The 22,269-nt window shown below is 41.2% G+C and overlaps 1 protein-coding gene across 7 annotated transcripts in view; it reads left to right on the top strand.

The window, feature by feature from the left end:
- ELP2 (elongator acetyltransferase complex subunit 2) overlaps positions 1-22,269 on the top strand; it is a 41,351-nt gene that overhangs the window by 7,600 nt on the left and 11,482 nt on the right. For 5 of the 7 annotated variants that reach the window (XR_011379350.1, XM_070050273.1, XM_008261210.4 and 2 more), the window contains 14 exons: positions 3,619-3,775; positions 4,077-4,154; positions 5,019-5,083; positions 5,630-5,696; positions 6,178-6,318; positions 8,846-8,941; positions 10,145-10,245; positions 10,430-10,561; positions 14,678-14,827; positions 15,597-15,785; positions 17,231-17,300; positions 18,455-18,550; positions 18,682-18,739; positions 19,306-19,378. Coding sequence is in view for 6 of the 7 variants with exons in the window: in XM_070050273.1 (XP_069906374.1) it covers positions 3,619-3,775; positions 4,077-4,154; positions 5,019-5,083; positions 5,630-5,696; positions 6,178-6,318; positions 8,846-8,941; positions 10,145-10,245; positions 10,430-10,561; positions 14,678-14,827; positions 15,597-15,785; positions 17,231-17,300; positions 18,455-18,550; positions 18,682-18,739; positions 19,306-19,378 (1,473 nt within the window). In the remaining variant the exon portion in view is untranslated. Of the gene's footprint in view, positions 1-3,618; positions 3,776-4,076; positions 4,155-5,018; positions 5,084-5,629; positions 5,701-6,177; positions 6,319-8,845; positions 8,942-10,144; positions 10,246-10,429; positions 10,562-14,677; positions 14,828-15,596; positions 15,786-17,230; positions 17,301-18,454; positions 18,551-18,681; positions 18,740-19,305; positions 19,379-22,269 lie in introns of all 7 variants that reach the window. The other 2 variants (XM_070050274.1, XM_070050271.1) reach the window with 1 other exon arrangement.

The raw sequence follows: 22,269 nt of genomic DNA, 5'->3' as shown, positions 1-22,269 counted from the left end.
TGATGATTTCTAAGCACAGGAGTATGACTATCAAAAGATAATCTGAGGGGCCGGCGCTGTGGCGAGCTGTTTAAACCTCTGCCTGAGATGCTAGTATCCCATATGGGCACCGATTTGCAATCCAGTTGCTCCGATTCTGATCCAATTCTCTGCTGATGACCTGGAAAAACAGTGGAAGATGGCCCAGGTGCTTGGGACCGTACACCCACGTGGGAGACCTGGGTGAAGCTCTAGGCTCCTGGCTTCAGGCAGGCCCAGCCCGGCCATTGTGACCATGTGGGGAGTCAAACACTGGATGGAAGATCTCTCTCTCCCTCTCTCTCTGTCTCTCCTCTTTGCTCTGTAACTTTGTCTTTCAAATAAACAAAACAAATTTTTATAAAGATTTATTTATTTATTTGAGTTACAGAAAGGCATTGGCAAAGAGAGAGAGGTCTTCCATCCACTGGTTCACTCCCCAAATGACTGTCCAAAGTAAGGAGCTTGAAGCTTCTTCTGAGTCTCCCATGTGAGTGCAGGGGCCCAAGGACTTGGACCATCTTCTGCTGCTTTCCCAGGCCATAGCAAAGAGCTGAATTGGAAGTGGAGCAGCTGGGTCTCAAACCATTGCCCATATTGGATGCTGGCACTACAGGTGGCAGCTTTACATACTATACCACAGTGCTGGCCCTCCAAAAATAAATCTTTTAAAACATGTTTCGAATTAGAATATAGAAAACTAGGAAGGGATGCAGCGTGTATTTTTGAAGGAGAAATGATTTTACCATCAATTAGGTTGTTTTTAAAGGGATGGGGAGTTGGTTGATGGGGTAAATAATCAAGAACAGCAGGATTCTGGGGCTGGCCTTGTGGCATAGTAGGTAAAGCTGCCAGCTGCAAAGCCAATATCTCATATAGGCATTGAGGCATTGGTTCATGTCTCGGCTTTTCCACTTCCGATCCAGCTCCTTGCTAATAGCCTGGGAAAAGCAATGGTACATGGCCCAAGTACTTGGGCCCCTGCTAACCACATGGGAGACCTGGCTTCTGGCATCGTCACTACCGAGCCTTGGCCATTGCAGCCATCTGGGAAGTGGATCAGCAGATGGAAGATCCTCTCTCTGACTTTCAAATAAATAAATAAATAAATCTTCAAAAACAAAGCAAAAAGCAATAGGATTCTGTCTTGGATCCCTGGGTGAAAATGGTTATACAAAGAAAAATAGACAAGCAGGAGAGAAGACGTGGAATTTATTTGTAGACATGGCATGTAAATTGTTGGCGAGACACTCTGACTTCCCCTTAGAAGGAGAGAGCAGGTGTGGAGGTGGGTGTAAATTTGAATGACAGCCCCAAAGTAGGGGAACGTAGCAAACTCCACTCTGGCTTGGATAGAGCCAACAAGGGGGGTATCTGTGCACTCTTGTCTGAGATCTTGAAGTGAGACTTAGAAGACCTTCTCCATGCCACCCAGTCTCTTCCTGTCAGTAGAGAGGAAGGTAGACAGCAGGCATAGTGATGAACAGAATGTGAGACCAGACAGGAAGGAGGAGAAAAGGGTATACAAGGCCTAAAAGACAGTTGAAGGAAATAAGAGGGCTTAAGGGAAGGGGTGGTATGTTATTATTTATTTGACAGGTAGAGTTACAGACAGCGAGAGAGAGAGAGAGACAGAGAGAAAGGTCTTCCTTCCGTTAGTTCACTCCCCAAATGGCCGCTATGGCTGGTGCTGCGCCAATCTGAAGCCAGGAGCCAGGTGCTTCTTCCAGGTCTCCAATGCGGGCACAGGGGCCCAAGCACTTGGGCCATCCTCCACTGCCTTCCCAGGCCACAGTAGACAGCTGGACTGGAAGAGGAGCAACCGGGACTAGAACCCGGCGCCCATATGGGATGCCGGCGCTGCAGGCGGAGGATTAACCAAGTGAACCACGGCACCGGCTCTGAAAAGGATTAATTTCTAAGCCAGGGTACTGAGATGTTTGCATCATTGTTTTTATAATTAAAATTTTATTAGTTTATTTGAAAGGCAGAATGACAGAGGGAGAGATTTTTCATCTTTGGTTCACTTCCCAAATGGCTGGGGATTGATCAGGCTGAAGCCAGGAGCCAGGAGCTTCTGGGTATCCCACATGGGTGCAAGGGCCCAAGTACTTTGGCCATCTTCTCCTGCTTTTTCCCAGGCCATTAGCAGGGAGCTGGATTGGAAGTGGAGTATCTGGTATTTGAACTGTCCCTCATATGGGATGCTGGTGTCATAGGCTGCAGCTTAACCCACTGTACAACAGTGCCAGCCTTGATTTAAACTTTATTTTATTTTATTTTATTTTATTTTTAGAAAATGTATTTAAGTGGCAGATGGAGAGAGACAGAAGAGAGAGCTCCTGTCTGCTTCCCAGGTGCTCACAGTGGCTGGAGCTGGGCCAGTTGGAAGCTAGGAGCTGGGAATTCAGTACATGTTTCCCATGTGGGTGGCAGCAACCCAACTTGAGCCATCACCTGCTGCCTTCTAGGGACTGTGTTCACAGGAATCTGGAGTCTTGGTAGAGCTGCGACTCAAACCAGGCACTCCAGTACAGAATGTGGGTATCCCGGCAGCATCTTAACTGTTAAACCACACACCCCACCAAAAATGACTGTTGACAGTGAAAAAACCTAGAGGGTATGATCTTTTTTTTTTTTTCTTTCAAGATTTGTTTATTTATTTGAAAGGTAGAGATGGGGGGGCGGCGAGTGGAGAGAGAGAACCATCTGTTGGTTCACTCCCCAAATGGCCATAATGGTCAGGGCTGGGCCAGGCCAAAGCTAAGAGCCAGGAGCCTCATCCTGGTCTCCCTCTGGGTGCACGGGTCCAAGTACTTGGGCATCTTCTTCTGCTTTCCTGGGCACATTAGCAAGGATCTGGATTGGAAGTGGAGCAGCTGGGACTGGAACCGACGCCCACATGGGAAGCCGGCACTGCAGGTGGAGGCTTGCCCTTCTGTGCCACAGTGCCAGCATACAACCTTTACTAAGATTTCACTACAACTGGAACAAACTGATAAGTGTCTCATGATGTGATGCACTTATGTAGGATTGCTGCCAAAATGTATGTTCTGAATGTATTTATGAGGAAACATCAGAGTAAGCAAAAGGAGAACATTCCCCAGAGCTGGCCTTTATTCTTTAAACATGTCGATTTCATGGACATCTTATTTCCATGGTGGAAAGCATGCATTTATCTGTTATCCTTTTTTATTGGCCACAATATACCTCTACAGTAATTTAATCAATTCTCTGTTGATGATTTTAGTTTTATTGTAGTTTTTTGCTGTATTGTGAACTGGGTGGTGAATATCCTTCTTCATTTGTCTCTTAGTATTATGTGTGACACTAGTGCTGTTATTTCCTCAGGGTAGAGTCTTAGCTGTGAGATTGCTGTGTCTAAGGCTGTGTGTTTTTTGTGTATTAATAACACGATGAGACAGACTTCCTGAAAGCTGTCATTCTCTTCAATTTAGGAGACCTGTTTGTGGGTCAGACATTTTAACATTTCCTTTAATCCTGTGATTCCAGCTTAATAACGGTGAAACTGACCATTCTTTTTTTTTTTTTTTTTTTTTTTTTAAAGTCATAATGCTTTTGTTGTTCTTTCTGATTCAGCTTTCAAAAGCAGTCCGTCTCCATGGCCATGAAGGACCTGTTTATGCGGTACATGCTGTTTATCAGAAGGGTGCATTGGATACTGCACACGACACACTCATAGTTTCTGCAGCGTCAGATTCCACTGTTCGACTTTGGTCTAAAAAGGATTCAGAAAGTAGGTCTGGAGACATACTAATCTAGACAACTGAAATATCAATTGTTTGTTTCTTTTGTACTTTAAAAAAGCTCCTCTACACGAAACTGTTTGGAAATATAAATTACTTCTTTTTTCATATGAGTCTTTTGTTCTCTGTAAGCTTATTAGAGTTTGGCCACTTCATTTTAAAGGGTCTGTGGGAGCTCAGGACTGATTTTTCCCATCTCCCTGACAACTTATAGGCTGCAGTGATGCCACCCTACCTCTAAATAAGCTCAGGGAGAGTTCGTGGTCTTTTTTTTTTTTTCTTGTTTCTTAGTAATGTGCCTTCAGACCTTGGACTTTGAAAATGGATTCGCTCTGGCTCTCTGCTTATCTTTTTTGCCTGATACTAATGGTGAGTATCTTGCTCAATATTTATTATACTTATTAAAAGAGTACTATATTTGCATATGTCCAAACGACCAGAACCGACAAGAAATGTATTAGGTCTTAATTTGTATCTAAACATGAAACAAGTTGAGATTTGGAGAACATACTTTTGTTCCATGGTGCTGGCCTTGTAGCAGCTCTTTGGATGGGTTCATGCTCACTGGTGTGAATGCTCCCTTTTGCTCTTGAGCTTCTTTCTCCCTGCCTTCTGTCATAAATGACGTGGAATGGAGAGGAGCACTCTTAGTTGATCCATAGTCATTATTTGCCAAGTAGCCGTTGAGTATAACATTTTAGAGTGTTCAGTTTATTGCTAGAGAAATTTATTTATTGAGTACTTTGATTTATTTGTTCACTGGGGTGGGAAATAAAAGCAGTCAGGATTCTTTTTTTTTTTTTTTTTTTAAGATTTATTTTGTTTATTTGAAAGTCAGAGTTACACAGAGAGAGGAGAGGCAGAGAGAGAGAGAGAAGTCTTCTGTCCAGTGGTTCACTCCCCAGTTGGCCGCAATGGTCTGAGCTATGCTGATCTGAAGCCAGGAGCCAGGAGCTTCTTCCGGGTCTCCTGCATGGGTGCAGGTGCCCAAGGACTTGGGCCATTTTCTACTGCTTTCCCAGGCCATAGCAGAGAGCTGGATGGGAAGTGGAGCAGCCGGGTCTCGAACCAGCACCCATATGGGATGCTGGCGCTTCAGGCCAGGGTGTTAACCTGCCATGCCACAGCGCCCGGCCCCACAGTCAGGATTCTTTACCTAGAGCTTAGAAGCCAGTGTAGGTGCTAATCAACATATGGTGGAATAATCACAGGGAAGCCTGTTTCTCCCCCCAGTACCAATATTGGCGTGTGGTGATGATGACTGCAGAATTCACTTGTTTGTTCAACAAAATGACCAGGTAACTAATTCTGTTTATTAAGAGTCTAGGATTTTCTGTTTATTTACATATTTTTTTAAAGATTTATTTATTTATTTGAAAGTCAGAGTTACACAGAGAGAGAAGGAGAAGCAGAGAGAGAGAGAGAGATTGAGGTCTTCCATTCGCTGGTTCACTCCCCAATTGGCTCAACGGCCAGAGCTGAGTCAGTCCGAAGCCAGGAGCCACAAACTTCTGGGTCTCCCATGTAGGTGCAGGGGCCCAAGGAGTTAGACCATCATCTGCTGCTTTCCCAGGAGTATTAGCCAGGAGCTGGATCGGAAGTGGAACAGCTGGGACTTGGACTGATACCCATAGGATATGCTAGTGCTGCATGCTAGGGCTTTAACCCTCTGCGCCACTGCAAGTTAGCTTTTATATCATGAGATTCTTTTCATTCCCAAATGAGTACTTTATCCTATATCTATTCAAATAGTGTTTCCAGTAAAATTGATGCAGTAGCACTGGCTGAGACCGAATGAAATCACTGATATACTTCAAGCCCAGTGATTTTTATCATCTTGCTAGTTTCAGAAAATGCTTCTTCTCTGTGGACACGAGGATTGGATAAGAGGCGTGGAGTGGGCATCCTTTGGTCAGTATGAAATTTTGCTAAAGCATGTATAGTGGAGAGAAATGTGTGTAATGTCCAAGAGAGCAGCCTCTTGCTTTAATTTATAAGTTTCCTTGTTACATTTTTCTGTTGTCCCAGTTAGAAAAAGGATATTTATCCCCTCTGTTAACTATTAATTGGGTGGTAGAGGATGAAACAAACTTGTATTTATTTATAAGGTAATGCTAGCTGAATTGTCCACATACAAACATTTTTTTAAATTTCCTTGTAGAACTTAGTAGACTGTTTATAAGAGTACTGCATGTTATAACATTTATTTATTTGTAAGTGTTGAATTTGTGTTTATCAATGTTACAACAAAGGAACACAGGTCAGATGAATGAAGGGTAAGGCAACAGTTTTTTTTTCCCTTGGAATCTAGAAATGTGCATAATATAGAAGAGAAAGACTTATATTTAAGAATACCATGTTTTAAAATTAATAAAATTTATTTTTTAATTAGGTAGTGATCTTTTCCTAGCAAGCTGTTCGCAAGATTGCCTGATAAGAGTATGGAAGCTCTATATGAAATCAACATCTTCAGGAACTCAGGATGATGACACTATAAGGCTGAAGGAAAATACTTTTACTATAGAAAATGAAAGTGAGTAATAATAGAAACATTTGATGTAACAATACTTAAGTCGTCTAACTGGTTCATTTATCTATTTTACTGCACTTTTCTGTAAGGTTAGTTTTTCAAAATTGTCAAATCCCTACGTGAAACCAATACTATACATTTTTCTGTGAGGATGAATCTTTTTTTTTTAAAGATTTATTTTGTTTATTTGGAAGAGTTCCAGAGAGAGAGAGAGGGGTCTTCCATCAGTTGGTTCACTCCCCAAATGGCTACAATGGCCAGAGCTGAGCCAGTCTGAAGCCAGGAGCAGGGTGCTTCTTCCAGGTCTCCTATGTGGTTGCAGGGGCCCAAGGACTTGGACCATCCTCTGCTGCTTTCCCAGGTGCATTAGCAGGGAGCTGGATTGGAAGTGGAGCAGTTAGGACTTGAACTGGCACCCATATGGGATGCCAGCACTGCAGGCCCAGGCTTTAAGCCTCTGTGCCACAGCTCTGGCCCCTGAATTTTTTTTTTAAAGTTTATTTATTTTTATTTATTTGAAAGAGTGAGGGAGAGGGAAAAAGAGAGATCTTCCATTTGATGGTTTACTCCTCAAATGCCCACAATAGTTAGGTTTGGACCAGGCAAAAGCCACTAGCCAAGAGGTTCATCTGGTTTTCACACATGGGTGTCAGGGACCCAAGTGCTTGAGCCATCATCTTTTGCCTGCCAGTGTGCACACCAGCAAGAAATTGGATTGGAAGCAGAGGCAGGACTCAGTCCCTTGTACTTTGATAAGCAATGTGTGCATAGCAAATGGCAGCTTAATTTGCTTTACCACAGCTCCTGCCCCAAGAGTAAGTCATTTTTCATTTATTAAACATATTTTTCATTTAACCTTATTAGTAAGAGTTTTTTAAATTGCTAAAAAGTAATATTTAATGTTTCTCAATAATTTAGTTTATAAAATGGTACTAAAATTGTAGTTTTAGCATAGGATGACCTAAAGGAGCAATGTGAATTATTTATCTTTTTGTTGGAATACATTCATGAGACATGCCAAATCCCTATTCTTGAATAGTATATGTACTTCTGATTTCCTGATTGGCATTAAAGCAGTACTCCTATGTGGTAGATCCTGTTGGAGTCTCCTATTTGAAGGAGGTTTTGGGGGAATATGTATCTGAATTACACAGTCTTTTTTTTTTTTTCTTTAAGATTTTATTTGTTTATTTGACAGGTAGAGTTACAGACAGCGAGAGAGAGAGAGAGAGAGAGACAGAGAGAAAGGTCTTCCTCCCATTGGTTCACTCTCCAAATGGCTGCAATGGCTGGGGCTGCGCCCATCTGAAGCCAGGAGCCGGGTGCTTCTTCCTGGTCTCCCATGCGGGTGCAGGGACCCAAGCACTTGGGCCATCTTCCACTGCTATCCCGGGCCACAGCAGAGAGCTGGGCTGGAAGAGGAGCCACTGGGGCTAGAACCAACACCTATATAGGATGCTGGCGCCGCAGGCAGAGGATTAACCAAGTGCACCTTGGCACCAGCCCCCCACAGTTAGTCTTTAGCAAGCATTGTTCATATCAGTAAACTGTTTTTTTTTTTTTAATAAAGATTTATTTATTTATTCAAAAGTCAGAGTTACACAGAGAGAGGAGCAGCAGAGTGGGGGCGGGGGAGGATCTTCCATCCACTGGTTCACTCCCCAGATGGCTGCAATGGCCAGAGCAGCACCAATCTGAAGCCAGGAGCAGGAGCTTCTACTGGGTCTCCCATGCGGGTCCAGGGGCCCAAGGACTTGGGCCATTCTCTACTGCTTCCCTAGGCCATAGCAGAGAGCTGGATGGGAAGTATAGCAGCTGGGTCTCGAACCAGTGCCCATTTGTGATGCCGGCACTTCAGGCCAGGGCTTTAACCCACTGCACCACAGCACTGGCCCCCAGTAAACTGTTCTTTGTTACTATAACTCATCTTGGTTATAAAGCTCATTAGTTGACATTTCAGTAACACAGTTTTAAGGGGAGAACCAAGAAATGATTTAATCAGCTTGCTGAGTATAAACTGTACCCAAATACAAATTTTTTTTTGCTATTTTCATTAATTGATTTGAAAGATCGAAGTATTTATTTTTTGTTTCTTTTATTTCTGCATTTATCTTATGTTTCTTTAAACGGTATTTTAGGCTATTACATCCTGATAATGAATGAGGCTCACAAAGAGTCTGACATGTCTGGTTTTGCTTTTTAATTGCAGTGTAAAAACAGTTGTTTTGATGATTTGGAAAATACATTGTGTTTCTTAACATTTGTGACCAGCAAAAAGTGTAGAGAAAATTTTATTTTTAGAACTTTTCATCATGTGATTTTATTTATTTTTTGTTTTTTTACTTTTATGGCCTGTAATTTCAAACAGTGAATGAGGTTAATGAAATTTAGAATGCACGCTGTTTTTGTTGACCTTGTCATGTTTTATTCTAATTTCTGTTTATGTAATTGGACAATTGGTTTAGCTGTGAAAACGTTCTTTTTTAGAAGAACTTTGAGGGAAAAAAATCCCTTCATGCTTTTGTTCTAGGCATTAAGACAGCATTTGCGGTTACTCTGGAGACTGTGCTAGCTGGTCACGAAAACTGGGTAAATGCAGTCCACTGGCAGCCTTCATTCTACAAAGGTAGGAAGAAGATGCCGACCTGTCCCTTAGATCTAACCAGACGAAGTGGAGGGTGTGTTTTTTTTGATATGGTCAGAAATCTCAAATACAAGATGTTTTTAAGTTGGCAAGTACAACAGCTACATTCCTGGTGTTCTGGACACTCAGTTCCACCGAAAAGTACCTTGTAACTGGGGAAGATATGATTCTTGCCATGATGCCAAAACTGCCACACCCCCAGTAACTCTTTCTCAAAGTTTTCACCTTGTCATAAAGAGATTTTTAAAACTATCGACTCTCAAACCAACTTCATTGGTAACTTTACCATTAGTAATACAATCATTAATACTGAGCTACATTATTTATGAAAAAGCAGGACTCTCTCTGCCTATCTTTTTTTTTTTTTTTTTTTTTTTTTTTAAGAGAGATTTGTTTGTTTGAGAGGTTTTCCCAGGTCATTAGCAGGGAGCTGGGTTGGAAGTGGAGCAGCCAGGACTTGAACTGGCACCAATATAGGATGCGGGTGCCTCAGGCAGAGGCAGAGGCTTAACCTACTATGTCACAGCGCCAGCCCCTCTGCCCTTTGTTTCACCCTCAGCCTCCATTTGTGGAGTGGTGGTTCTGTGCTAGCCCACGCTGGGGCAGGTTGCGGAGCTGAGCAGAGCATGGCATCACATTCTTCCCCAGCTCCTTCCCCAAGACAAGAATGGCAGTCAGCAGTCAGCTCCTATTTCATTGTGCTGCAGTTTTATTTCGTTTTTTAAGTAAACTGGGTACTGTAGGAGTGGAGAACCCTTGGGTGTTCTTTGGAACCTCCTCTAGAGGCAGCTACAGTACTGAGCTCAGGACATATCATTCCCAGCATGTCTTTATATTTTATTACACATTTGTGCAGCCACAAATAGTATTGTTTCACAATGATCCAAACCTGATTATCAATAAGTATTTATCATTTTACAATTTACCTTTTTAGCTTAACATATTTTAGGCAGATGTGTCCATGTTGATTCATGTAGCTTTTGTAATTTATTTTTATAGCACTACAACATTCCATTGTCTGAATTTACCGCAACTTATGTATCTGTTCTTTCTGTGATAGACCTATGTGTTTGCACATATTTGCTATTACAAATAATGCTGCAAGTGCCCATGTTGTTTTCTTCTGATAATCTATGAATACAGTGCTTATTGGTCACCTAAGAGGCATTAGTTTTTATTCTTTAGATGGTGTTCTACAGCATCCAATGAGATTGTTGTCTGCCTCAATGGATAAAACCATGATTCTGTGGGCTCCAGATGAGGAGTCAGGAGTTTGGCTGGAACAGGTAAAACTACTGCTGTTTAAGGAACAGAAAATTGAGTTTTACTAACTGGATATTAAATCCTGACTCTGTATTCCTAGAGGTACAAATTTTCACTCTTTGTGTACCTTAAGTGAGTGGGGATTCAGCAGTCTCTGGAATTAATGATTTCCATATTGAGAATTGTTTTCTGTCTATTTTTGTATAGGTTCGAGTAGGTGAAGTAGGTGGGAATACTCTAGGATTTTATGATTGCCAATTCAATGAAGATGGTTCCATGATCATTGCTCATGCTTTCCATGGAGCATTGCACCTTTGGAAACAGAATACAGTTAACCCGGTAAGAATAGTATTTATAATTTTTAAAAATTCAAAACAGAGGAAGAGACAGACAGCGTTCCCATCTGCTGGTTTACTCCCCAAGTCAGGAGCTGGAAACTCAGTTCTGGTTTCTCATGTGGGTGACAGGGACCAAACTATGGGGACCATCCCCACTGCTTCCCAGGGTCTGCACTGGTAGTGGGCTGAAGTTGGGAACAGAGGCAAGAATTGAACTTATACATTATAAAAAGGGATGCAAGCATCCCAACTTTTTTTTTTTAAGATTTATGTATTTGGTGGGGACAGTTAAGGAGAGAGAGGAAGAGACTGAACAAGAGAGATCTTCCATCTGCTTAGTTCACTCGCCCACTGACCTCAACAGCTGAGACTGGGCCAGCCTGAAGCCAGGAACCAAGGAGATTCTTCTGGGTCTCCTATGTTGGTGCAGAGGCCTAAGCACTTAGGCCATCTTCTGCTGCTTTACCAGGCACATTGGCAAGGGAGCTGTATCGGAAGTGGAGCAGCCAGGACTTGAACCAGCACCCATGTGGGATGCTGGTGTTGCAGGCAGCTGCTAAACCCACTATACCATAATGCCAACCACCCAAGCTGCTTCTTAACCACTATGCCAAATGCCTGTACCAGAAAAGTGCTTTTAAATAAAGCATTTCTAATCCAAAACAGTGAATCCTAATGGAAACCTAGCATACTATTTACTTAGTATCACTGTGCAAAAACATAACAGAGGCATTTAAGTGACAACACTTATTTCTGTAGATTTTATACTGTATTTACACTCAGTAAAAACGAAGCTTTTCTAAAAGTATTTACTTTTGCACTATTGTTGAAGTATCAAGTGATACTGAGTTAATATTCGTATAGTACGAAAACCATGGCCTGACACATAATGGATGTTTTATAAATTAAAGAAATAAGAACATTGAATGAAATGTGGCTCAGCAGATTCTGAATGTGCATCTGATGGCTTTAAAAAGTCACACTTCATAGAGTTCCATAACTTAGTTTGTAGTCTTTGTGGAAGTCATTTCACCTGTAAGGTTGTGACTTGTTAAATTTTGCGGGTAGGTTACTCTTTCTCTTGTGTCCTCCTATTGGACTTGACCTTCAAGATTATTTCCACTGTCAAATGAACCAATCAGTCATTAGCTATGATATTTTTAGAGTAACAAATATTTGTAAAGATAAATTTTGTTTCTTTAATTCAGGTCGTCTTTGTAGGCCTTAATAGAAAAAAAGCATCAGATGAATAAGGAGAAAGAATTTTGCTTTAATTGTGCTTATAATTTGACTTAGCAAGTATTGATGTGATTTGATTTATAAGTAGACGTTTTTAGAGCAGTTTTAGGATAATAACCAAATGAGCACAAAGTACAGAGAGTGCCACATAACCTCACGGCTGTGTGCATGTAGCCTTCCCCACTGTCAACATCCCTCACCCAAGGGATACATTTGTTACAGTCAAGACTGGTTTTTTTTTTTTTTTTTTCACCAAGCAACATGGAACTTTTATTTTTAACATGACTTCTGTACATGAGGAGTATGAGAGTATTCCGTTTACAAATGGAATTGATTTTACTAGAAGAAACAATCAAACCAAACCAGTATTTGATGTGAATCCATATGAGTTTAAGCTTCAAATCCTGCCAAGAAGTTTGTTACATACAATCTCCTTCAGCTTGGCATCTGACTCTTCTGAGATCTTCCCGTTGGTCCTGATATTGCCAACAGGGCTTGATGTTAGCTGACAACATGTGACAAGAAAGCATTCTCAAATTTTGTTGATAAATTGGAGCCCAGCAAGACTTGTTTTTAAAAAGCAAGGATTGCCCTTTAGTACTGTTATGGTGGCGAACTATTATTAGTCCAAACGTGCTCTGCATTGCTCAGAACTTTTTGTAAATGCCCTTTAATGCTAATTTTAGAATAGTTTTTGTGTCACAGAGGAAATTAATATGATTTCTTTGAAACAGCCCTTTTATTTTCTTTTGGCCAGAAATAGCATAGTTTAATCACTGACTGTATTCATCAGACTTGGCATTGAATGATCTGTTCACTATTCATACAAATGTGGTTCTCCTCTAAAGGTCAAAATTTTTTATTTTGAAGTTTTATTTATTTATTTGAAAGGCAGGATGACAGAGAGAGAGGGAGAGATACACGTAGAGAGTGAGAGAGAGAGAGAGAGTGATTGATCCTCCATCTGCTGGTTCATTCCCCAAATGGCTACAATAGCTGGGGCTGGATCAGGTCAAAGCTGGGGGCCCAAGCACCTTGGCCATCATCTGCTGCTTTCCCAGGAGCAATATCAGGTAACTGGGTCAGAAGCAGAACAAGGGGACTGGTGTGGTGGCCTAGCCAGTAAAGCCACCGCCTGCAGTTTCAGCATCCCAGATGGGCAGTGATTCGACTCTTGGTTGCTCCACTTCCCATCCAGCTCCTTGCTAGTGCACCTGGGAAAGCAGCAGAGGACAACCCAAGTGCTGGGGTCCCTGCACCCACGTGAGAGACCAGAGGAAGCTCCTGCCTCCTAGCTTCAACCTGGCCAACCCCTGGGCCATTATGGCCATCTGGGGAGTAAACCAGTGGATGGAAGATCTCTCTGTCTCTCCCCCACCTCTCGATAACTCTGCCTTTCAAATAAGTAAAATAAATTATTTTTTAAAAAAAGAAAACAAAGCAGAAGAAGAAGTCTAACTGGAGCTTTGATATGGGATGCTGGCATCAAAAGTGGTGGCTTAACTTGCTGTACCACAACACTGGCCCTTAAAGGTTAAGCTTTGCCACCACCCAAGGTTGTTCAAAAAGATACTCTGTGAACCAGGCAAGTTTTCTGTATTTTGCTGTCATTGATTGTTTATGTGGTTGCTTTTGCAGGCTCCTTTGTAGGTGGACCAACTAAGTTATTTTTTTTTTAAAGATTTATTTATTTATTTGAAAGTCAGAGTTACACAGAAAGGCAGAGAGAGAGAGAGAGAGAGAGAGAGGTCTTCCATCTGCTGGTTCACTCCCCAATTGGCCGCAAGGGCCAGAACTGCACCGATGAGCTTCTTCCTGGTCTCCCATGTGGGTACAGGGGCCCAAGGACTTAGGCCGTCTTTCCTGTTTTCCCAGACCATCAGCAGGGAGCTGGATTGTAAGTGGAGCAGCCAGGTCATGAACCGGCACCCATATGGGATGCCGGCACTGCAGGCGGCGGCTTTACCTGCTATGCCACAGTGCTGGCCCCTGGACCAACTAGGTTTGATTTAACCTTTAGTCCTTTACACCTGTAACTCATTTTATTTAATAAGGAAAGCCATTGGTCCACACTCAGTCAGCTGACTCATTTTACACAGCACTTTTTCTTTAGTGTTTAGTTTAACAAATACATAGTACTTAGTATTTGCTGACATTCTTCTGTATACTTTGAGTATAAACTGATTTAATCTTCCCGACAGCCCAATGAGGTGGGTGCTGTTATTGTAACACTGTTTTACAGAACAGTTCATCAAAATATGCAAGGCTGAAATCATGTCTGGCTGCTAAGAGACATTCAGATGAACGAAGGGAACTTCACAAGGTTCTGCTTTATTTATTTTAAAGATCCACTTTATTCACCTGAAAGGCAAAGTTACAGAGAGAGAGGAGAGACAGAGAGATCTTCCATCCACTGGTTCACTCCCCAAATTGCCACAATGGCTAGGGCTGGGCCAGGCAGAAGTAAGGAGCCAGGAGCTCCCTCCAGGTCTCCCACATGGGTACAGGGGCCCAAGAACTTGGGCCATCTTCCACTGCTTTCCCAGGTGCATCAACAGGGAGCTGGATCAGAAGTAGAACAGCCAGGTATCAAACCACTGTCCATATGGGATGCTTGCATTGCAGGCGGCAGATCAACCATCTGTGCCACAATGCTGGCCTCAAGGTTTTTTTTTTAAAGGATATAATGTATTTGGGAATATCTATGTTTTCTTACGGTTGATTGGAAAATGACCCTAATGTTTTATGGTCCCATCTTGTATACTTAGCTTTTCATCTTGCTAGGAGGCTTCATTCAGTCTTGCTGTTGGACATGAGTACTTTATTTTGAGTGGTGGAGTCTGATTATTTTGATATGTGTCATGAACTTTCATTGCAGAGGGAGTGGACTCCAGAGATTGTCATTTCGGGACACTTTGATGGTGTCCAGGACCTAGTGTGGGATCCAGAAGGAGAATTTATTGTCACCGTCGGTACTGATCAGACAACACGACTTTTTGCTCCCTGGAAGAGAAAAGGTGAATCTCAGGTAAAATGCCATCCTACTGGCTCTTTAAAATGCCTTTGTGAGCACATGGAGAGTGGCAGCAGGAAAACCTTGGACAAGGGTGCAGTAACAAGTATTTACCTTACAGAGGGTACAGTAACAAATACTGACAATAAGCAGTGCCAGTAAGGATGCAGGATAACCACAGCTTTCAGACATTGCTAGTGGGAATGCAAAATGACAGCCATTCTGGGCAGTAGTTTGGCATTTTCTTAAAAACTTAAACATAACACCTACTCTTTGTATAATGCGAACAGTAATTCAGATGTTTTTTGTCAAAATGGATGCATGTCTGTTTCCTGTTAAAGTGCTGTGTCTTGTGGTCAAAACAATCACCATAAAGCTTTATTGCTAGTAAGCCATTGAGCTCCTGTGTGGTAGAGAAAACCAGGATCCTCGGCCTTAGTATTAGACAAAATTTCGCAGCGTTGGCTATGGCTCAGTCCGTGAGAGCTAATGAGATTTGATGCTGACATTACTGCTTTGATAATACATGATAGATTCAGATGAATGAAGTTGAGCACATTTGTAGAAACACCTATAGTCAACTAAAAACCAAGTCAAATGATTTGGAGTGGTTTCCCATGAATCTTAGTGATTTGATGCTGATACTGCCTAGTTGTTTATGAATGAATTTGCCTTGTGATCATAGCTTCATAGTAGTAAGTTTGCATCTCATGTTTTGCTAAATGAAAATAATTTGAGTTTTTAAAAGTGTTCCTTTTTTTTTTAAACTTTTTTTAATACCTAGGTGACTTGGCATGAAATTGCAAGGCCTCAGATACATGGTTATGACCTGAAATGTTTGACAATGATTAATCGGTTTCAGTTTGTGTCTGGAGCAGATGAAAAAGTTCTTAGAGTTTTTTCTGCACCTCGGAATTTTGTGGAAAATTTTTGTATCATTACAGGACAATCACTGAATCAAGTACTTTGCAATGTGAGTATTCCCCCCCAATGTTTTATTTAAATTGGTCAAATTATTTTGAATGTAAAAAATTTGTATGTCAACCTGCAGGTGTATTATAAGGTTAGAAAGGGAAGCATATCAGCTGTTATTTGTTTGACAAACTTTTTGTGTGCCCTGTGATATTTAGTTGTTTAAATGTTGAAATCAGAAATTTGTTTAACAAATGAGTTCAAGACACTGTCAGGCCTTTTTTAAAAAAGGATTCTGTTCTCTTTGTTTCTAATAAAGACAATGGGAATGAGAATGATGGTTGGACATATGGGGAGGGGGCAGATAATTTTGGGATCTCTTCAGTTCTGGGGATTGAAATGAGATTTTATAGGATTCTTTGAAAGGAATGGTCTAGGTACTCCTCAGTTCTGTGACCCAAGATACAGGAATCCTGCAGAATCTTGCTCTCCTTGGGGTTTTACTCCCATTCTAGGTGTTGGGATAGGCATATAGGAATGCTGCCTATCACTCTTTTTCATGCTTTTTATTTTTCTTCGTGTCTGAGATAAAGCATGCTTTGTTGATAGTGATTTAAATCGACATTGCTCATGTTTGTGTCTAGTTATGGCCCCCATATGGAACACTCTCAGCAAATGGGCCTGTGGCCATTTTGATGTTTAGCATATGTCTTCACATGGGATAACTTGAAAACTCTGAAAGTCTTAGGAAGTTTTAAAATACAGTTTTGGGTTACTAAAATATGTTTGATGCAAATATTACGTGTTTTGGGGAAATGTCTGGGTTGTTTGTTTGTTTTTATTTGAGAGGTAGAGTTACAGACAGTGAGAGGGAGAGACAGAGAGAAAGGTCTTCCTTCTGTTGGTTCACTCCCCAAATGGCCGGAGCTGTGCCGATCCGAAGCCAGGAGCCAGGTGCTTCTTCCCAGACTCCTATGCGAGTGCAGGGGCCCAAGGACTTGAGCAATCTTCCGCTTTTTCAGGCCATAGCAGAGAGCTGGATCGGAAGAGGAGCAGCTGGGTCTCGAACCCGCGTCCATATGGGATGCTGGCACCGCAGGCGGAGGATTAACCTACTGCGCCACAGTGCCGACCCCAGGGAAATGTCTGTGTTTACACGAGCATTCCAGGGTTGTGCCCGTGATACTCTCTTGGAAGGAGAGCTCTAAATCTTCCATTTTCAGGCTGCTGCATTCCTTGCCAGACCCTGAAACCCATTGAGCTGTTAGGGTTTGATGAGCTCATAGATAACAGGATACCTACTTTATGGGTGGTTGGGATTTGGGGTTAGGTAGGGCCTAGCTCTTGAGAGTACATTGCATTTGTTGGTTCAGGAAGTGCAGGTGCAGGCAGACATCCACACTAAGTGGTCTTTATTTCTTAGCGTTTATGAGTGCAATGTTTTTGTAGTGCTTGGGGTAATAGTAACTTATAGTGTTTAAAACTTACATATTCTTTTCATTCTAGCAAGATGATGATCTTCCAGAAGGAGCCACTGTCCCTGCATTGGGATTATCAAATAAAGCTGTCTTTCAGGGTAAGTCTTTAGTCTCCAAAATTACTGAACCTGTAGTGATACTCAAAACCCAATATAATATGTATATATTAGATAAAATGTATACCTAAGGTTTGATGCAGCTGATTTTTTAAATTAATTAATTTATTTGAAAGGTAAAGTTATAGAGAGAGGGAGAAATAGATCTTCCATCCACTGGTTCACTCCCTAAATGGCTGCAACAGCTAGGACTGAGTAGGGCTGAGCTAGGAGCTTCATTGAGGTCTCCTATGTGGATGCAGGGGCCCAAGTACTTGGGCCATCTTCTGCTGCTTTTTGAGGTCATTAGCAGGGAGTTGGATTGGAAGTAGAGCAGCTAGGCCTCAAACTGGTGCCTGTATGGGATGGTAACATAACAGGTGGAGGCTTAACTCCCTGTGCCACAACACCAGCCCCCAATTTTTTTTACATAATTGCAATACATGCATTGATTTTCCATAAATATTTCATGATAAGTACCTGTGTACACAGACCACTGAAATAGGTGCACCCTTCCCAGTGTATGATTCATGAAACACAAACACAGGTGTCAACATGGGTAACATGAAGGATCTATTGTGCAGTTTTGTTTTTTTTTTAAAGATGTATTTTATTTGAAAGGCAAAATTACAGAGAGAGGGAGAGAGATTTCTTCCATCCTCTGTTTTACTCCCCAAATGGCCACAACAACCAGGGCTGGGCCAAGCCAAAATCAGAAGGTGAGAACTCCATTCTGGTCTCCCACATGGGTGGCAGGTGCCCAAGTACTCAGGTCATCCTCTACTGCTTTCCCAGGCTCAGTAGGAGAGAGCTAGATCTGAAGTGGAACAGCCAGGACTTGAAGTGGTGCTCACTTGGGATGCTAGTATTGCAGGTGGCAGCTTAACTTGCTGTGCCACATGCTAGCCTTGTGTTGCATGGTTTTAAATATTTGGGAACTGTTAAGTAAAAGACAATTGAAAGAATTTTTAAAATATTGACTAATGCTGCAAGGAACATATTTGGAAAATACTGGGTAGTAGAAATACCCTTGGCTTTGAAATCACACGGACTCTGCTTTGAATTATACCACTTTGGAGTGTCACTGCTTTCTAACTGGTGACCTTAATATTGAAACAGTATAGGAGGTAGTCATTGAAGTTGATGTGTTTCTTTAGGAGATATAGCTTCTCAGCCTCCTGATGAAGAGGAGCTGTTAACCAGTACTGGTTTTGAGTATCACCCAATGGCCTTTCAACCCTCTCTACTTACTGGTAAGAAATGATAAAACACTAGTACACAATAAGGTATCTGATACTGCTGACCTAAGTATGTGCTATAGAACTTACTGTTTCATTTGGATGGAAATAGAAAAAATAATTGAAATACTGTATATTAATTATAGAACCTCCCACTGAGGATCATCTTCTGCAGAATACTTTGTGGCCTGAAGTTCAAAAACTGTAAGTTAAACTGTGCTTAGCTCTGATTCTATCATAACTTGGGACATTCACTGCCCCCAGTATACACACAACTTGATTTTTTTCCCTTTGCTTTCCTCCTACCTACATTTTAATCCTTCTGTAGATCTTTTAGTGGCTCTTCATAAGGGTGGAAATCAAATTAAACATTGATTTTTATATTATTTGTTAGGTTTACTTATTGATCTCAATATTAAAAGTAGAGACACAACAGATTTTTTTTAAAGATTTTTAAGTTTTGTTATTTTAAATTTTGTGTTGTCATCGTCAGTGTTTCCCCATTAAAACCTGTCCGTGGTTTATGGTTTGTTGTCGTTTGAATGAATTGTATTACCTCTTGGTGAATTGATGTTTTCTCTATCTCCCTGTTTTTGTTCCCCAAATATTTGCCTAGACAAAAATACAATGTTCCTTAAGATAATTATATGTTGGCTAGAGAGGTTGATGTTATCCTTTTTGCTTTGTAAAATTTTGCAGCATGAGATTAGGTACTATTACTAATATGTACAGAGATTATGCATTTTCTCTCTTTACTCTTTAAATTTTAGATATGGACATGGTTATGAAATATTTTCTGTTGCTTGTAACAATGCAAAGACTCTGCTTGCCTCAGCTTGTAAGGTAGGGAATTTTCCTTTTGATTCTACTTGGTCACAGGTTATTTGGATCATCTGGCTCCTCCAAGTTTGCTAGTGGTGGAGACAGTATTCTGTGTGAAAGGCTACTGATACCTGCTCTCTCTGAATCTTTCTCAATCTCTCTTTCCCTTCTGACCCTTCTAAAGCTTGTATTTGCATTTTAAATCTATTTCAAAGCTGCATATTTTTATTCTTAAATACTCAATTGGAGCTGATTTATACCCCTGCTCAAAAATTATTTTAATCAGGTATCTTAAAATGAATGATATCTAAAAATTTGATTTTAAACAACTGAAACCTTGGAGACAGAGGGAATGAGGAAGAAAGGCCTGAAGTGAAATCCATCAAAGTTTTTATTTTTTTTTAAGAAACTGTTGGCACAAACCTAAGTGAGTAGAGTCCCTTGGCCCATACAAGGGCAACGCAGGGTGGTGACCACATTAGCTGGCCACTGTAGCACAGGACGGTTCTGCATTTGTCCAGGAGAATGATCTTGAACTCAAAATTCAGAATTTATACACATCCTTGGGGGTGACGTAATAAATTACAAAGGGTTGTCTGAAGGATCTAAAACTCAACACATTCCTTTATGTATTTTCTAAAATGTATTTATTTATTTCAAATATGATGGTGAGAGATGCCTATCTATATGGGCCCCTGTGTTCCTGCTTTTGTTGTGGAGGCTGATCTTCCTTGGGAGACATTATAAGAAACAGTGCTGTGTTTCCCTTTCATCCCCCTATACCCTGCTAATAGATTCTGTGAGGAGGACAATGAGAGTGCTATCTTTTTTTAAAAAAAAAAGATTTATTTATTTAGTTGAAAGTCAAAGTTACACAGAGAGAGAAGGAGATGCAGAGAGAGAGGTCTTCCATCCACTGGTTCACTCCCCAGTTGGCTGCAGTAGTTGGAGCTGAACTGATCTGAAGCCAGGAGCTTCTTCCAGGTCTCCCATGTGGGTGCAGGGGCCCAAGGACCTGGGCCATCTTCCACTGCTTTCCCAGGCCATAGCAGAGAGCTGAATCGCCAAGTGTAGCAGCCAGGACTCTAACCATCACTGCAGGTGGCAGGTTTACCCACTGTGCCACAGCACTGGCCCCAGAGAGTGCCATCTTTTACAGAGAACTTTGGGAAGAGTGTGGCTCAGTAGTTCAAATGGCTGTGCTTCTGCTGAGCCACTGATTTGTTTTTAGCTTAAGGTACTATCAATCATGTAATTGATTATTCTTCCCTTTTCAAGTTGGCTTACTTGTACCAAGTATATGCATTTTCCTTTGAAATGAATATTTTTTAACTGCTTGATTTAGGTGTCATTAACAGAAATGGTATGTGTAAAGTGAGCAATTTGATAAGTTTTTAAATATTTATAGCTGTAAAGTTATAAGTGCAATCAAGATAATGAACATATCCTTTGGCCCTCAAAAACTTTGTATGCCCGATGGTGATTCCTCTTTCCCGATCCTTCCTTTTCCCTGCTGACACTAATCCGCTTTCTGTCACGATAGAGTAGCTTGCATTTTCTCAGGTTTCATGTAAGTGGAATCATATGAGGGCACTTCAGAAAGTTCATGAAAATAGAATTCATTGATGGCTTATTTGGGTGCCCCAAAGTTTTGAATTCTGTGCATAGTTTTTCCATAATACACATTTTTCCATGGACTTTTTGAAAAAGTACCCATACAGAGAGTGTACGTTCTTTTTTAGGCTGGCTTCTATCATTCGTCATAATTATTGGGATGTTGTTGCATGTATCAGTAGTTCATTCCTTATGACTGCTGATTTATTCTCACTTGAACAGATACACCACCATTTACCTGTTCACTTAGTAATGGATATCTGGGTTGTTTTGTGTGTTTTGGCTTTTACTGATAGAGCAGTTAGGAACATTAGTGTACAGATCTCCACACAGATGTGTGCTTTCATTTCTCTTGCATACACCTGTGGGTGGAACTGCTGAGTGATGTAGTAGATATATTTCTTAACTTTCTAGACACTGCCAGCCTATTTTTCAGAGTGATTATACATTATACAGCCCCACGAGCGTCAGATTCTCAGTTGTTCTACACCCTCACCACCACTTAGTATGGTCAGATTTTTTAACGTCATCCATTCCAGTAGCTGTGTAATAGTTTACTGTGGCTATAACTGGAATTTCTCTAAAGATGTTGAACATCTTTTCATTGTCTAATTTTCTATTCATGTATCATCTTTGGTAAAATATGTGTTTAAGTCTTTTCCCCATTTTTTTATTGCATTGTTCCCTTATTGCCGAGTTTGGACAGTTTCCTCATGTACACTATATACAACCATGTTAGATATGGGCTTTATATGTAATTCTTCCCAGGGGCTTCCTTTTTCATTGTCCTAATGGTGTCATTTAAAGAGCAGAGATTTTGTATTTTGTTGATGCTCAATTTATCAGTTTTTCCATATTGTTTTTTGTGCTTCATGTTGTACCTAAGAGATCTTTGCCTACCTCAGGTTCACAAGGCTTTTCTTCTGTTTTCTTCCAGGAGTTACACAGACTTTAAGTTTTACATTTAACCTATGAAGCATTTTCAGTTAAATCTCATATTTGGCATAGAACATAGACTGAAGCTGGTTCCCTTTCCCTTGGATTTTTCTTTGTTCTAGTGTCATTTGTTGAAGAGAGTGTTCCCTTTGCCGCAGTACTGCCTTTTGTCCCTCTGTCAAAGTCAGCTGTCAGGACAGGCATTTAGGGTACTGGTAAGAGCCACTTGGAAAGCCACATTCCATCAGGGTGCCTGAGGTTGAGTCAGTTCTGCTCACAGTGCCAGCTTCCTGCTAATGCACACCCTGGGAAGCAGCGGGTAATGGCTCAGGTAGTTGGGTACCTGCCACCCACATGGGAGA

Source organism: Oryctolagus cuniculus, chromosome 10 (genome assembly GCF_964237555.1).
Source record: "Oryctolagus cuniculus chromosome 10, mOryCun1.1, whole genome shotgun sequence".
NCBI lineage: Eukaryota > Metazoa > Chordata > Mammalia > Lagomorpha > Leporidae > Oryctolagus > Oryctolagus cuniculus.
The sequence above is the reverse complement of the archived record's forward strand: the minus strand, read 5'-3'. Positions and strand labels throughout refer to the sequence as shown.